The sequence below is a fragment of the Oryzias latipes genome, chromosome 21 (assembly GCF_002234675.1).
Source record: "Oryzias latipes chromosome 21, ASM223467v1".
NCBI classification, from domain to species: Eukaryota; Metazoa; Chordata; class Actinopteri; order Beloniformes; family Adrianichthyidae; genus Oryzias; species Oryzias latipes.
The window spans coordinates 17,839,660-17,855,888 of NC_019879.2; the positions used below are offsets into that span (position 1 = coordinate 17,839,660).

General features: G+C 40.4%; 1 protein-coding gene across 1 annotated transcript; it reads right to left on the reverse strand.

The window, feature by feature from the left end:
- Nucleotides 1–563: 563 nt before the first annotated feature.
- Nucleotides 564–12,662, reverse strand: znf654 (zinc finger protein 654). Its single transcript, XM_011489643.3, has 11 exons — nucleotides 12,496–12,662; nucleotides 11,592–11,737; nucleotides 11,247–11,328; nucleotides 10,867–11,002; nucleotides 8,797–8,999; nucleotides 8,397–8,533; nucleotides 5,399–5,540; nucleotides 4,908–5,192; nucleotides 3,696–4,823; nucleotides 2,141–2,895; nucleotides 564–2,046 (listed from the first exon to the last, which is right to left on the reverse strand). Exons 1-11 carry the CDS (start codon nucleotides 12,619–12,621, stop codon nucleotides 1,005–1,007), a joined length of 4,182 nt encoding a protein of 1,393 aa, XP_011487945.1. The 5' UTR covers nucleotides 12,622–12,662; the 3' UTR covers nucleotides 564–1,004.
- Nucleotides 12,663–16,229: the final 3,567 nt, after the last annotated feature.

A 16,229-nucleotide genomic window follows, 5' to 3' on the forward strand; every position in this document is an offset into this window, starting at 1 on the left:
AAATCATGAAATGAATGTTTACCAATTTATTTAATCAAAAAATTTAGTTGCTTTTAAGAAAATAAATGAGCAAAGTTTTTTTTAAAAATGTTTACATTTGTACATATAAATTAGAGTTCAATGCAGTTTTATTTTAAACCATACCAAATAAAATCAGCATTATCAACCACTAAGAAGTTTGTACATCTTAACCAATACAAAGTATTTTACATTTGATCTCTTTTTAGCTTGTTATTCTTTCTACAGTTTAAACACTGTAATTCAGATTTGGCACTATTTTACATTTGATTGTTTTACAAATGAATAAACACATTTCAGCCCATTCTAATGAGGGTTTCATAAAACACTGCATGAAATGCAAACTCAAACAATGAGCAGGTAATACCATCCATATAGGTTTTTACTGTTTAGCAATGGTTTTCAATTCAAATTCTTAAAACTTTATAGATCCCCGTTACTTGTTTTCTAACATTTGAAGGGCTTATAGCTGTGTGCAGGAAGCAGTTGGGGTTCAAGTCTCACTAAAGACCCCGTCGTTGAGTTATTGTGCAGAGAAGAGGATGTTCAAGGTTTTCCATGATCGTTTTTATTTACGAAGATTCTTTAAGGATAAGCTAGCTCTGGATGCTTCAGAGCAAAACCAACAGAAGCAGCTTCTTTTGGGTGACTTCTGCAACCCCATCGGGTGGTTGCGGAAGTGATTACTCTCCACAACAAACATGATACGGAAACATCTTGGTGCAAATGTTAAAGAACCTCCACTTTCTTTAAGAAGTGCAATCTGCTTTAAGAGCTGTTTTTCTAACCCTCCGAAGTGCTCAGCTGTCCCTTTTCATTTGAAAGACCACATCTGCTGAACGTCCAGACCTGTAAATTCTGCACACTGGTTGTGAAGCATCTAAAATCCAGAAGTATTGGTTACCTTTGAAAGTGACTTTTTCTATTGTCATTTTCCCTACCTTTATAAAAAGCTGGCACCTGCTCATAAAAAACGTTTTCAACATTTAGTTTTCATCATCTGAGTCAAAACCAAAGAGAGAAGAGCAGGTGTTAAGGGTCTGATGGCTCTGAAGCTCCTCCAAAGTGTTGAAAGAGGATAGACATTTGTCACAGCGATGTCTGATCTGTTTTGGGGCCGACACGACCTCATTTGTGTCTTTTTGTTGAGCGGTTTGTTTATTTTTCTTGTAGTATTTCTTAGGTGGGGGCTGGTCTGAAGACCTCCTCTTGGGCATTGAGAGGACCGATTCGTCCAGGTACGTGGAGGGCGGTGGTCTGATGAAAGGGGCTTTGACAAAAGGTGCGTAGGCGGGATCTTCAGGCTTGAAGGTTTTGTGCTCAGTGATGTGTGGCTCCCCCATATTTTTCTGGATCCCTTCAGCCAGAGTGGACACATCCTCTACGTCTTTTACATCTATTACATCCCAATCTTTAGGAACTTTCTTTTGACACTTCTTAGCGGAACTCTTAATGGCAGCAGGGGTGTTGGAATTCGAGGGGGGCTCCTGTGCGTTCCTCCCAACATCTTCGTATCCATTGATGGTTGGTTTCCCACTTTCCACGTGTTGATCGTCATCCCATTCTTTAGAACAGTGTTCAGAGTAGGACATGTTTGGGCTTTTATCTGGGACACTTCCTGTAGAGCTTTCATCTGCAGCTTTAACCCTGTCCACATGAACATCCAGAGTGGGAGCCTCTCCCTTCCTGCTTTGCAGCCACAACTCTTCAACCTTCACTCTCTGCTTCCACGGAGCCTCAGAGCTGGGCTGCTTCACTTCCGGGGTGATTTGCTCCAACTCTTCTTTCTGTGGAACGGGGACATAATGCCTCCATTCATGGTCAAAGAGACCCTGACAATTGGAGAAGAGCTTCTCACAGTCTGTGAACTGACACTGAGGGGTGAAGGGCTGATGGGTCCTGACGTGGTCCTTTAACTCCTGCTGCTGTGCGAAGCGTTTGGTGCACTCCAAATGGTAGCAGAAATACGGCAAAGAAGCCCCGTGGAGCTTCACATGGTCTTTGTAATGCTGATAAAACTGAATCTGCCTGTAAGACAAAAGTAGAATAAAAATAAAGATTCTTTTGATTTGTAATGATGGAAAATCAAACCTCATAAAACTTCGTGTCACATGTTTCTCACCTGAGGCAGAAGCTGCACTTTCGCTTGGACCAGAGAAAAGCCTTCTCCAGCACTTTCTCCTCCTCCACATGGCATCTGAGAGCATGCTTGGTTATGGTGCTGCCTAATCTCATGAACACTTTATCACAGGAGTCTGATGGGCACAGGTGGAACTTCACGTCCACATTGCAGCCATTTTCTCCTGCTGGCCTTTCCTGTTCCTCTCCTCCCTCTTTATCCTTTCTTAAAAACGGTTCCTTTATGACCACCAGATCATCTGACAGGACCACCTGCTCATCCTTGAAGTCCACCTGCCTGGACGTGGAGTCTTTTTTCTGAATCCCAGAGGTCTTTTTGAGGAGGATGCGGACGTTCCTGATGATTCTTTCTTCCCTTGTGAGACTTTCCAGTTTGGTTTTACTTTTGGATTTCTGCTCAGATGCTTCCACTTTAGCAGATGGAGTCTTACCTTCTTTAGTGTCGTCTATAATCCCATTAGCAGTTGGAGTTGTGTCGGTGCTTGGCTCCTCATCAGGGGGTTTCTGTTTGCACATTTCATCGATGTGGTCCAGAACATGCTTTTTGGCCAGTGGGAACTGTTTGAAGCGTTTCCCACAGAGGATGCATTTCAGTTTTCGGTTTTTCAGATGGGAAATAGCATGCCTCATCACGTTCAAACCCTTATAGGTTTTACAGCAGAGGCCGCAGCGGTATGACAAATGGCCGTATTTTTGAGTCCGGAGTACTCTCTCCCTCCATGTCGCTTTGGCTTTGAGCTGAACGGAAGACAAAGAAGCAACAGTTACAACAATCTGAGATGGATAAAAGAAAAGTCAACCAGGAAACTGGCACATCCTTAAAGATACACTGGTGAAAAACATGTTTTTGGTGTTTTTAACATGTTCTTGTGGCATTTTTCTGATGATGGAAGACATTTTAAAAAGAATTACGCTCAAAATGGTCCTGAGTATTTCTTTATTTAAATTGTTGTGAATCAGAACCAGAAAAAGAAATGCAGTTTTAAAAAGAGGTTATCTGTGACGTCGAAATAATGCTGGGCGTGCCACAAACTCCCTGCTTTGAGCTCTCAGCAACTGGGAGAAGGCAGATAAGGTTACCCCGTGGGATGGTCCCGCCGACAACTCAGAGGCAAACTACTAACAAACTACTGCCGCTCTGCAGAAACTATGAACTAAAAGACCACAGGGAACGCTGTTAGAATAGATCAAAAGATGATCAGAGTGGGTCTTTAAAACAAAATCTGGTGATTTTTAATATCTATTTAAGCTCAACCCTTACCCAAAAATGTCAAATTTCTAAAGACTATCACTATAAACAAGCAATATGTCAAACAACATTATACTAAAGCAGTGTTATGCTAAAAAAAAAAAAAAACTATAAAATAACTTTGTGTTTGAAACTGGATTTATTTTAGGTAATTTGACCTAATTCAAAGCTATACATATCAGATCAAATCTGCCTTGTTGTTTGATTCCATTTTCCAATTCTTTCATCCACTCAATTGCCACCTTTTCGCCCCTCACCTGTCAAGATGTTTGAAGTAAACACATCTTACCTCGAGTTTGGGGATCTCCAGATTCTGCTCCGGCTGGAGATCCTCTTCTGCACTCATCTCATCGGACTGCTTACATTCCAGATGTTCCTCGCTCTCGTTTTCAAGCTGTTGGGATTGAAGGGAGTAATTGTGCAACAGTTCGATGGGAAACTCGGGTAACTTCAGCAAGGGTCCGTCAAGCTCAGGATTAGCTTCTACAAGAGGAACTCCATAAAGCTCAGGCACAAACTGAGCTGGAGATTCCCCTTGAATTTGTTGGCAGTAACTGCTAGCATGGACTAAGCTTGTGTTGCCTCTGTTTTCATTCCCAGGGTCACGCTGATGCTCAGGTTCATTCTCTTTCTCCTCATTCTGGTTTTCCAGTTCGATATCCCGGTAAGGCCAATCCCGATCTTTCTCAGGAGTGCCGGTTTTCTCGTCTTCACCACCACTGTATTTCTCGAGGTTCATTTCATTGTCAGGATAAGAGAGCTCCAGTTTGTGTAAGGGCTTCCTTCCGCGCTTTCGCCCTCTAACTTTGATCTTGTTCTCTTTAACCGTCTGCGCCTGCTCGAGCCTTGGAAGACCCTGCAACCATCTTCTCTTTTGCCCTTTTCTTTTTAGAATTTGACTCTTCACACATCTAGACAAGTACTCCCTCTTGCGGTTCAGAGGGAGCTTAAGAGAAGCGGATTGTTCCATCTTTGTGTGATTCTGTCGTAGTGAATACGCGGGCTTGCTACCCAAAGAGGTTGATTCGAGGTCATATGTGACCTCTGGATCCGGATCGAACTCCTCATTGGAGATTATTTTGGTTCTCTTTGGGAGTCGTCTTCTCCATTTCATCCTTCTTAAATGTGCGTCGTTGGGTTCTGACTTTTCTTCCACTCCATTTGTCAGCGTCTGTTTCTGAGTTTCGTTTGGAGTGGCAGCTGGACTGCAGTGGCATGACTTTAAACCAAGAATGCACGAGCTGTGCACCGATTTATTTGGCAAGTATTCCGGGGTGCACTCCTTTTCCTCTTCCTCCTTCATCTCACTGAGAACAGCATCCTTGGTGACCTTGTCACTCATCAACTCCAAACAACGAGTTCTAAGAGTTAGTAGGTTCCAAAATTCGGGGTCAAAACACAAGCGCTCCTTGAGCATCTGAAAAAAAGAATTTAGAAAACTGTAACAAACACAGAAAGATCACTTTTCTTTCCGACATAGTCTATATTTTTTTATATGTACCTGCAGAATATGGAAGCGAACATTTGTCCGGACGGTGTTGCTGTCAGGATGCGGCTCCTGATCAGGATGCATGTAAAGCAGGCAGACTGTTCGGTAGGCCTCCAGGCTCCTCTCCTGGCAGAACACGAGCAGGGCACACGCTCGGCAGATCTCTAGGTCATGAGGCAGCAGGAACGCTATGGTCTTGCAGACGAGCGGCTGAGTAACAGTGTCGGCCTGCTTATCGCACAGCTGCAGCGCTCTGGCACAAAGCTCCACACACACCTCCACTCCCTTATTTCCAAGCTATTCAAAGGAAAGAAAACAAGGAGAAAATGAAAGAAACTGCTCTTGCTATAAAAAAAAATATTTTTGTTAAACACGAGTCCTTAAACTTCAGGTGCGCAACCTAAACACTATTAGTGCATTTCTCAGACCAACCAAAAGAATGAAAGCGGACAAATGCAAGAGGTTGATCCAGAGGGGTTGAAGATGATGGCGAGGAGACTCACCTCTGCAGTGACCAGTTTGATGAAGGGGAAAATGGCTCTCACATTGGTAGCAGAGGAGGCCAACTGTAAGCACTCACTGAGGAAGCCTTGTCTAGATGGATGGGCTCTGAGATACAGCCTGCTCCAGATGAAAACCAAGTCCCTGAAAGAAGTCAAATCAGTTCAACCTTCACGTGCAAAGTCTACTTTGACCAGTTGCAATACTAGAAACTTTTATAGGTCACAGGATTGTCTGATAGAACAGGAAGTAGAAAGCATTCGAGTGTTCCCTCGATTTCTTTTGACAGCGCACAATGTTCTGTGTCCCCATTGGCTGTTGATTTTGTCAATCAAACTCTTCCGTAGTGTCTCTTGTACAGAGTTGAATCACGTGCAGCTTGCCAAAGTTAGATCTTTGTTTGAACTTTTGAGATCTTAAACGGGAGAGAAAAAGTGTGAAAGACTTTAAAAATGTTCATGTTGCTCTGAGAAAAGTGTTGTAGTGAGAAGTTTTTCAGCTTTAAACAGCTGTAATCCTGCTTTCACCTACCGCTGGTTATGCATGCCCCGCGATAAACCAGGGAACACTGTACAAAGTTCTGCACAGCCATCAAAAAGGGAGAACAAAGCAAATCTGAGCATCAAAATGAAACTATGGACCAACGAAGCCTGTGCTGAGAAACTGCATTTGTCGTATAAATCTCAAACAACTACATTAAAGTGTGAATGATGCATTGTGGAATGCCAAATAATTAGAGGCAAACACAACATGTATAGACAATACATAAATTCAAGAACATGAAAGGAGCTTAAAAGAACACCAAAAGTTTAATGTTACAGAGACTTAGCGATTCATTACCATAAATTCCGGGCTATAGAGCGCCCCAGATTACAAGCCGCGCCGTTAAAATTTTTAAAGGGTAACCTATGTTATACACACATGCGCCATCGTTTAAACATGTTGTAACGAACGTTCTGCGCATCTCCAACAGTAAACAGTCTAAGAGAGGGAGAAGCTAACAAATTTCACATTTTCTCCTTTCCAGCATTTTTGCCTATTTATTTGATCACACAAACAGCCAAACAGCATGGATGTCACTTCTGCTCACAGCCCCCTCAGGCATGGTGAGGAACTTTACACACACGATTCCCCACTTCCCATGAGTCTAAAGGCCCGTACATACCGGAACGAATATTCGCCAGGCGTTATTCGCCAGCGTTTTTCGCCACGTTTTTTGTGTTCACACCCAGGCGATTTTCGCTGACGATGAGCCGAGTGAACATGCAATTTCATTCCCTGACATTAGATGGCGCTTAATATAAAACAGAAATACTCCTGTACACAAGGTGGCGCTGCGCAACTTTACGCTTCTTAAAGTCGCTTTTCGCTCAGAAGAAGAGAGCAAGTATTTACGCGCTTGTCAGAATCATACAAAGAAAACATGAATATTTCAAGCACCAGTAGCTCCAACTGGTGCTTGGTTCAGGGATATTTTAAAATGTCCGTCATTATTTCGTCGTGGCACTTGGCGTCTATCTTCTTCGCTGGTATGTGTGCTCAGAAAGGCAGTTTGATGTTTGAACGCCCACAAGTTGTGTTTTACTGTAACTTCAGAAGCACCAGACGCGTGTGCAAAAGCGCTGTTCTCATTGGTCGTATAGTTTTCGACGCGGCGCGTCGAACCAAAAAAACGAACCGAGGCGTTTTTTAAAAAGTGACGCTTTGACACGTGGCGTTTTTTCGCGTCGGTGTGCACACTCACATTGGTGCCCTTTGTTCAGTCACGAGGCGTTAAACGTCGGCGAAAATCGCGGGCGAAATTCGTCCCGGTGTGAACAGGCCTTTAGGGGCTGAAGGCCAGGCTAACCTCCGGGTCGGACACTGTGTCGAAGATTGAGGATGTGAATGTGCTGAAAACACGCACGTGTGTAACAAGCGGAAGGAGGGGAGAGAGCAAGAGCAGCAAAAGTGTGTTGGGGGTGTGTATTTATGTTTGTTATACAGAATGAAAGAGAACTGTAATAAAAGAAGGTCACTCCCAGAAGAAGATGAATGATTCTTTATTAACCCACTCTGGAGGCTCTGAGGGTCCGAACAGGGAAGTGAACAACCAAAGGAAGATCTTCAGCGGCGAGGAAAGAAAGAAAAAAAGTAATCGCAGGAAAGGTTCTACACATGATATTTTTACAAAGAAAGACTGTACACAGAAAGAGTTTTCAAAGTTTTAATGATCCATGCTGTTTCGCTACTTGTGGGTGTGTCAAAATAAATGGGCTTAATGTCGGAAATGAGGGTACTGTTCGGAGTCGAGATGTGGATGGTTCAGGAATTGTTTTCCAATACAGTCAGTTGTTTGAATGACAGCTCAGATAACTGATAGCTGGAACCATCTGCTTTACTTAGTGAAATTTCCGTGAGTATCTGTTTTTGCTATTCATTCTCAAAGTGGGAATTTACATTAAACCTGCATTATCCCTATCTCACGCTTACATTTCTGCTCGAGTGCCCCCAGCGGCTGTTAGAAAAAATGCATAAATTAGCCGCATCTTTGAATAAGACACAAGGTTGAAAGCGTGTGACAAAAGTCTTCTTCCTCTTTCGGCTTCTCCCATCAGGGGTCGCCACAGCGAACAAGTCGCATGGTAAACTTGGCAATGTTTTACGCCGGATGCCCTTCCTGACGCAACCTTCTCAAACCGGGCTTGGGACCGGCACAGAGGTAGAGAAGGGAACAGGGAGCAGCCCGGAGTCGAACCCTGGTTTCACGGACGGAAGCCGCCGCAAACCAGCACGAGCTAAACCGGCTCGCTGTCACAAAGCGTGTGACAAAAGTAGCGGCTTATAATCCGGAAATTACGGTATATGTCAGGGATGTAACACTTCATTGCCTCGCTTCTTTTTCCCCATCCTATCTTCCAACTACCTCACTCAGGTTACTTTTACCAATATAAAACTACAAGGGCAGAAGTACTAAAAACAAAACGGCAGCTCAGCAGCCTTGGATTATGTCTACCTTACCAGATGTAATACATGTCTCCGTTGTGAAGCTGGCGAGTGAGGAAAGCTTTGCAAAGCGACAGGAGAAGTTCATCTTTTTCCACACTCTCTGTGTTGCAGATGATCTCCACCGCATCACGGCCGTCTATTTCTGCCATCTGAGGAGGACAGCATCATGAAATCAATAACATTTTCTCTACAGTTGTATTATTTATTGCATGCTACTGGTTTACATAGAAGTGTTTGACTAAGTGATCATAACAGGAAAATTTTTTGAACCAATTTTTTTCAATGCAAAATAAGACTAATTACATAAATCTAGGATTTACCCGGATTTACATTTGCAGCCAAACAGCAATATAAGAAAAGTCCATAACATTTTCATCCTTTTTCCAAACAGATTTGCAGTGACGTTCTTCACCTCTTTGTGAAGGTTTTCATACAGTGAAGCCTTGTACAGACAGGTCAGGTAGGCCTGGTGGAAGTACAGATGCTGTGCTGCTTCGTGATTTTCCAGGCAGCTTTTAGCCAGGGTCATAGCCTCCTGGATGCGTTCACAAGCTTGCAGATATCGAACGCGCAGCTCCAAGAAAATGGGCGGCTCTGAGCTTAAGAAGTCCTCCACTGTTTCAGAAAGAAAGAACATGTGGAAATCTGACTAGATGATTCCAGAACAGTATTGAAGTTGCTATTACTAGCAAGAAAAATGTGTTAACTTCCAAAACACTGTGTAGTGAAGTAAATTAAACTGACACTCCTAGAATTTCTTAAAGAATTATAAAGTTTGAAGACTTGATATTATTATTTTTTATTTCTTTGCTCCTCACCTAACTTTACAGCAGGCACTTTTCTAAGGTTCGGTGAGGCAAAAAGTTAAAACTCTAACAGCAACAAAACCTTTTCAATACTTTCAGATCAGTCTGATCATCAACAAGCCAAACTTATTCAGAAGCAGATTTTGTTCCCAACGAATGCAATTACTGAGATGGCAAAGATGTCATTAAACAAAGCAAAAGTGCTTCAAATAAAGAATCTTTGAACTTTGGAAACAAATTCTCAAAGAAAAAACACAAATAGATTTAAGCACCCAATCCCAGCAACAAGTCAACGGCTAAGCCTGCACAATATACCGCAAATTTATCGTTATCGCAATATCCAGCTCTGCAATATGCATATCGCAAAAGACGGCGAATATCGCAATAAATCGCAAATCCAAAATGTGTTAAAACAATCTTCTAGCAGCTTGAAGCATTTAACGAATCAAATAAATCCCTTTATGCTTTGACCAATCAGATGGACGCCTTCCCATTGTTGACCAATCAGATGGAGGCCTATTATGTTAGATGTTTGTCCCCCATGTCGATGAGGGTCATTTGGAGTACAGTAAACCCTTGTTTTTCGCGGGGGTTACGTTCCAGAAAGAACCTGTGATAGGCAAAATCCGTGAAGTAGAAACCTCTATTTTTTTTAACAGTTATTATACAATTAAATACTCTATTATACATTGAAAAGAAAGAACAAACCATTTTACAGGCTCAAGCAATTGTTTCACAAATCAAAGTACTTTAGAAACGTTTTTTTTTTTTCAACAAATAACTTCTGTACTGTACTGTCAAATAATAATTTGAAACATCGCTGTAAACAGAAGGCTTCAAATCGCGGAGATAAGCCCCGCCCACCGCGACCCGAGAGTAATTAAATTAAACGGGAGAAAATTTAGATGATCATGAAAAAAATACAAAGTACAAACGGACAAATAGTGGCTCAGGTGTATTTCAATGCTCTTCAGTCTGAGAAGCTGCAGTGTTTTCTCCTCAAGCCCGCGGTGCAGCTGTGTGTGTTTGTTCGGGAGAAGAACATAGTGATTGACAGTTGGTGTTGCTCTTTTTCTATGGGTTTTAGAGAAACTTGAAATTGCAAGATGATTTGCATGTACGTAATTTGGAAAGCTGATTTACGTACGTGTACATATTAAACTGCAACATTATTGACGCACAGGTAGAGAAGAAGCGGAGTGACTTTTTTAGCCAATCAGAATGCAGAACACAATGCACGATGCAAATCCGAGAAGTAGCGAAACCGTGAAAAGTAAACCGCGTTATAGCAAGGGATCACTGTATAATTTTTAAACTGTTGCAATGAAATGGGAATGATATTTTTGTTTATTTTTCTGTTTGTTTATTTACCGCAAATTTATCGTTATCGCAATATTGATCACTAATATCGCATATCGCAAGTTTTCCTCATATCGTGCAGCCCTATCAACGGCAGAATAAATTGTTTGGCATTAGCAAAGAAAATGTGGCACAATTTTTCACAGGCGCAACCCCCACACCCCCGATTCTCATCTCACAAATACAACAAGTTCATTACAAATGTGGAATCTTTTAAAGATCTTAATCAATTTAAGGTTTCAAGTCAATGACAATTTTTACATTAAAGCACTAATCTACCAAAGATAAAACTTGCTTACTTTTTCTACTGTACATACCCTCATTTTGTGGCAAATCTGCTTCCTTTAAGATTCCCTGAAGGACCGGATTCTCCCACGGGCCTCCTCCTTTAATAACCTGCTTCACGTGCTGTAGGTAGATGTTCCTATGTCTCAGGAGCTGGAAGTGGCATTCCTGCAAAAACGATATTCACTCTAATTCTCTAACAGTATTCTTCAATACAAAACAGGTTTGTCCACATGGCCATCCAACTGATGAGACGGCATTTGGTATTTTGACAATAAAATGTTATGATTGCTTCTGAACAGAAATTAGTAAGACAATCTCCACACTAAAAAAGCTTACAACTGAGATTTTGATTATTTGAAAAACATTGAAGAAAAAATGAAAGTAGGGACCCAATATTCTCAGTTCTCACCTGAAAAGAATCAAGAATGTCTTTTAAAGGCTCTTCCACAAACTCCTCTTTGCTAAAAAACAGCATCAGCTCAAAGAAGCTCCTGTAACACAGAGTGGAGTGGGGGGGGGGGGGTCAAACCTATGTGTATATATACAATATGCACTTGGCAGTAAATAAAAACTTCCTTCTAAAGGTATAACAATGGAAAAGACATTACAAAAAGACAGAAAATAGTTCATAAAAAGAAGAAATGAAAAATGTTGTGGTGCTAAATACAGCACCAAACTTTTTATTACTATTTTTAGAGATGACAGTTAATTTAGATTGCATATGAAATGCACAAAGCATGTAAAAAGCACTTACAACGCCAGACTACTGAGAACATATTGGATGTGTTGACAGTCGTCTGGAAAGCCGGCTGTGGCTCTGGTGAAGCAGCAGATCGCAGTCCTCAGCACCTTCAGCTGAGGGAGGGGAACTTGCCACTGACCTGTGTACTCCTCAACTAGCTGTTCAGAAAAAAAGACCAAAGGGGGTTTAAAGAGTGACAATCCTTCAAACACTGAGATATATGGCGATCTAAGTGAAGTAACAATACAGATCGCATGGATATTTGATAGATTTTAACTAAAACACTATAAAATAGAGGGTTTGCTTGTACGTACTTAATTAAAATAAAATTAATTAACGAGTTGGCTTTACACTAGGGTGCACTATCAGCCAGGTTTAAAGAAAGAAAATAGTTAACTATCAGGGCCAAATACGTTATTCACCATTGTCGAGAAGCTGTACATTGGGAAGCTAAAACATGATGGACTGTACTGCTCAGTCAGTCTTCGTTTTGATTACACACCACCATGTAAAGAGAGCAAAATTGTAGTACTCGCGCTCCTATGGACTCTCATAGGATTTCCAAGCTTTAATATTCTTTACCTAATAATTACGAACCTCAACAACTGAACTGAAAGTTGGTCTTCCTTCAATTTCTGGAGAATAAAAAATAAGCTTAGCTTACACACTTTTTTTCCTTACAAATATTTTATTAAAACACGTTTGCAGGACAAAGTTATCTATCTAGGAAATTAATATAAAACACAATAAAAGATGGTTTATCCAGTGAGTTACAATTTTGACGGGCAATGCAGTCGTAGCTGGATAATAAATACAGCTAGCCTGGCAGCTAACGTTAGCTAGCAAAGCTAGTCGCGTTAGCCACAAACAGTCAACAAATCCGTTGATAATTAGCTAAAATGTCAACCTAACATACCTCACAAAACTTAGAACAGTAGTCTTTGCTGCTTAGAGTTGACTCCTTACTGCAGTATCTTAGACAGAGCGTGTCGAGAGCTAATTCCAGTCCGTATGTTTCCAAATCACTTTCGTTGTCCGCCATACTGCCTGCTGTATCCTGCGCATTGTCCTGGTTGCCAGGCTTGCTGACTCTGGGACACCTTGTGGAATGAAGAAAGACAACCTTCAACCTGGCAACTGCTGTATGAATTTTGCGCCTTTGGATTGTGAAACTCTTAATGAAGTGGTAGCTGATGAAAGCTCCACGGGTGCAAGTAGTTTAAATTGTGGAAATTGATCACATTTTACTTAATAATAATAATAATGATGATACACAAACCTCTTACAGTGTTTCTCCATTGGTTTGGCTCATTTCTTGAAACAGAAATTACATTCTCAAAACAACATGGACAAACCTCCAAACCACTTGGCAATTGTTCACAACAGAATGGAATTTCTCATTAATGTCATCAAATTGCGAATGTCTTAGTGCATGTCTCAATGTCTCAGTAAATCTTTGCAAATGATTAAGTACAGGTAGCCTACATTTAGCACAATTTCCAAGTGAATAGATCGTGTTGATCTAAACTGACTGTTGATTCTCAGTCTAATGGTTGTTCACTCCAAAATGAGTCAGCATCATTTCATTGTGTAAGTCATCACATGCACAATAGTCTGTTCAATCCTCAAAATTAGTCAAGAACATAATACCATGAATACGATTTATGAATCCCTTGGAACATTTGATACATTTATTACAGCAATTGACAGTCAGGTGAAACTAGAACTTGCATTAACTTGCATAAGCATTATTTACAGCACTGTAGGCTGCATATCATTTTCATTTTTTTTTTGTTTGTGTTTTTATTATAAAGTGTATACATTTTCTTTTGCTCTGATGTATGAAATTTACTTTGTGTGTATGAAGGATTTCCTTGGCAGTATGAGTGCAATGTGTGCTGTTACTGTAAAGGCTACTCTTACCTTCTAATCCTTTTCCTTTTTTTCAGTTTTATACAAAATTGTATTCTGTTAGCTATACAAAAACAGTACAGTAACCAATGAAGGTTTCAATGAAGGACTGAGCTAAGACTGAAAGGTGGACATGAGGGATATTTCAATGGTCCTCTGCTATAGTGACAAAACATCTAATCATTTTGACTTGCAGTGCTTACACAATGCCAAAGGGACAAAGTATTTTGGGGGCACTGACTGTTTAAATGAGAAGGAAATTTAGTTTTGACACATGAGTGAATTGTTTTGGGAGAGATATGAGCTTTTGCAGGTGAACCATGGTGTTGTGCCGAACCATCCACATTATTTTGGCAAAAGCACCAAGAGTGTTGAGAACGTCCGGTCTGCTTCAAGAAATGAGCCAAAGCTATTGAGAAGGATCTTTGCCATTTTGGTGGCACTGACTCTTTACATGGGAAAGGAATTTAGTTTTGAAGCATGAGTGAACAGTTTTGGGAGCTATATTAGATTTTGCAAGTGAGCTATAGTGTTGTGCTGAAATGTAAGACTGTTTTGCCAAATTATCTTAGAATTTTCAGAATGTAATTTCTGGTTCAAGAAATGAGCCAAACTAATGGAGAAAAACTGTGATGGTAAAAGACAAGGATACGCATTTTTCATCAAGTTTAGTGAACTGCTGATGTGACTGTTTTGGAAACATGGAAAATAGGGGAATGTAATACTGAATTTCACTTGAACTAACTTTATTACTTTGGGACAACAGCATTTTTGTGTTTTGCAGTAGAGTAGCTTGTACAGTGATAGAGTAAAGCTTAGGAACATCCTTAAAATGCTGATTTGACTGGGTGTGATTTCAGTAAAAAACACATACGTTGCAAATGTGTTGTGTGTTGTGGTGTGGTGTGGTGGGTAGCACTGATGCCTTAAATCATGAAGATTCCTCATTTTAATCCTGAGGGGAGTTTTTTGATGTGGTAGTTTTAAGGTATGCAAGATTTTATCTTTTTTAAAACACTGCTTTCCTCTTGGAATAGCAAAGTCAAAATTATCTGAAGGACTTAATGGTTGTGTGTTTTTTCTCTTGTTTAGCTCTCTGTGTTGATGTGATGTATTTGCAGTCTGGTCTGACTGTGACCCTCCTCTTGCCTGTTGACATCTGGAAAAGGTTTAACAAATGCATGAATAAAACTCAGAATAATGCAATAATAATTAAACTTTTCAGAAATAGACATGTACTCTCAGTTCAAACATAACACAAACAACACAATTTTTCCTGTAGTTTCATTTATTGATCTTTTTCTTGACAAGGCTAAATGAAAAATATGATGTCTAGATTCACAGGTCTCTCTGCAGTGAGAGAAAACCAGGAATGATGTGGCCAACTAAACCAAAGGCAGGAGCTTTTCTTTTCTTAGAGCCACAAGGGGGAGCCATCACACCAGACTTTGAAAAGTCTGTTCAAATAAACAGTCTTTAGACCACAGACAGTGAAGAAGCATTTCTATTGGTCTTTTATCACTCTTTCCACTCTTTCCCTATAAATTATTCTACTCAGCTCATTTCAGATAAAATAATATTATTTGCTGGAACAGCTCTCATTAGGTTTTTTGACAGGGTCAAATAAAGATAGGAGACTATACTGCTTTAACTGTCAGATGTATGTAAATACATTATTTTACACTTCTTATACTATCTTATTGACATATAGTAGGTTTTTTAAAAAATATGATGCAGACTGTTACAGACAAAAAAAGAATTTCTGTTTCAAGTACTTCAATAGGAGCAAAAAATAGTCTTTTCTTTTAGCAAGTTGTTCATTGCGCTTGATTGTTTGAGAATATGGAAGAAGGGGATGTTAAATACTTCAAAATAAAGGTAAATATACACAGTAAATCAAAACTTTTAATACATTTCTAAGAAAACAATAAATGTTTGAGTTTTATGGTTGTTATAGAGCCACAAAAGGAGGTAGTGGTAGAAACAATAATAATGCTATAAGCATGCACAGACAATTTCATAAAACTATAAAGTATTGCCATGAGAGATGACGGGTTAAACTGGGAACAGGATAGCCAGAGCTCAGCTCAGACGCCAGCCTTCCAGTGTGAGTGTCATTAGGTCCCCTTAGCACCTTCTATGGTTCTTCTAACCCTTGTGCTATCCTAGGCACTTTAACATTGGGAGTTGGGTCATCTTGACCCACTAGACAGTGCTCTGAACCTTTTTTCTTCAATGATTTGTCATCTTCACTGGTGTCCATGGATTACATGAAATCTTTTGACCTTTATCCACCCTTGTCATGGTAGGAATAACACGTCAATGTAAGGGTGGGGTCATCTAAGATAGCACAAGGGTTATACATGTATCTTTGCTACCATAAGGTATAAACAAAGCACTCTAGGTGTGTTGCAGACCTTGGAACAAACCCCCAAAAAAGAATTTAAAAGTCTCCTTGTATATCTTTCGTCGGTCGAGTTTACCCAACATTTGGCAGTGCACGTCTTGAAACCCAAATAAAAGCATCAATAAATTCAAACACATTAAAGTTTAAGACAGTCTTGTGCTGGCAGTCTTTGCCTGTTCCGATGATGAGAGTTAGAGATTAGACCTCATAAGCAATGTGCCTGTCATTTTTTAATTAGTCTCCACTCCAACGAAGGCCGTCAGGTTCAGATTAGTTTCATGTGACGTCATCTGCAGTTGTCACTTAAAACCCTGTAATCTGTTTTCACTTGA

Bases quoted from the DNA above. Each gene is read 5' to 3' on its own strand.
- znf654 (XM_011489643.3), bottom strand. From the start codon at position 12,621: ATGGCGGACAACGAAAGTGATTTGGAAACATACGGACTGGAATTAGCT. The intron at 11,329-11,591 runs GTAAGTGCTTTT...TCTGTGTTACAG, and splicing joins GTTCTCAGTAGTCTGGCGTT to GAGCTTCTTTGAGCTGATGC. The intron at 8,534-8,796 runs GTGAAGAACGTC...TGTCCTCCTCAG, and splicing joins ATGAAAACCTTCACAAAGAG to ATGGCAGAAATAGACGGCCG.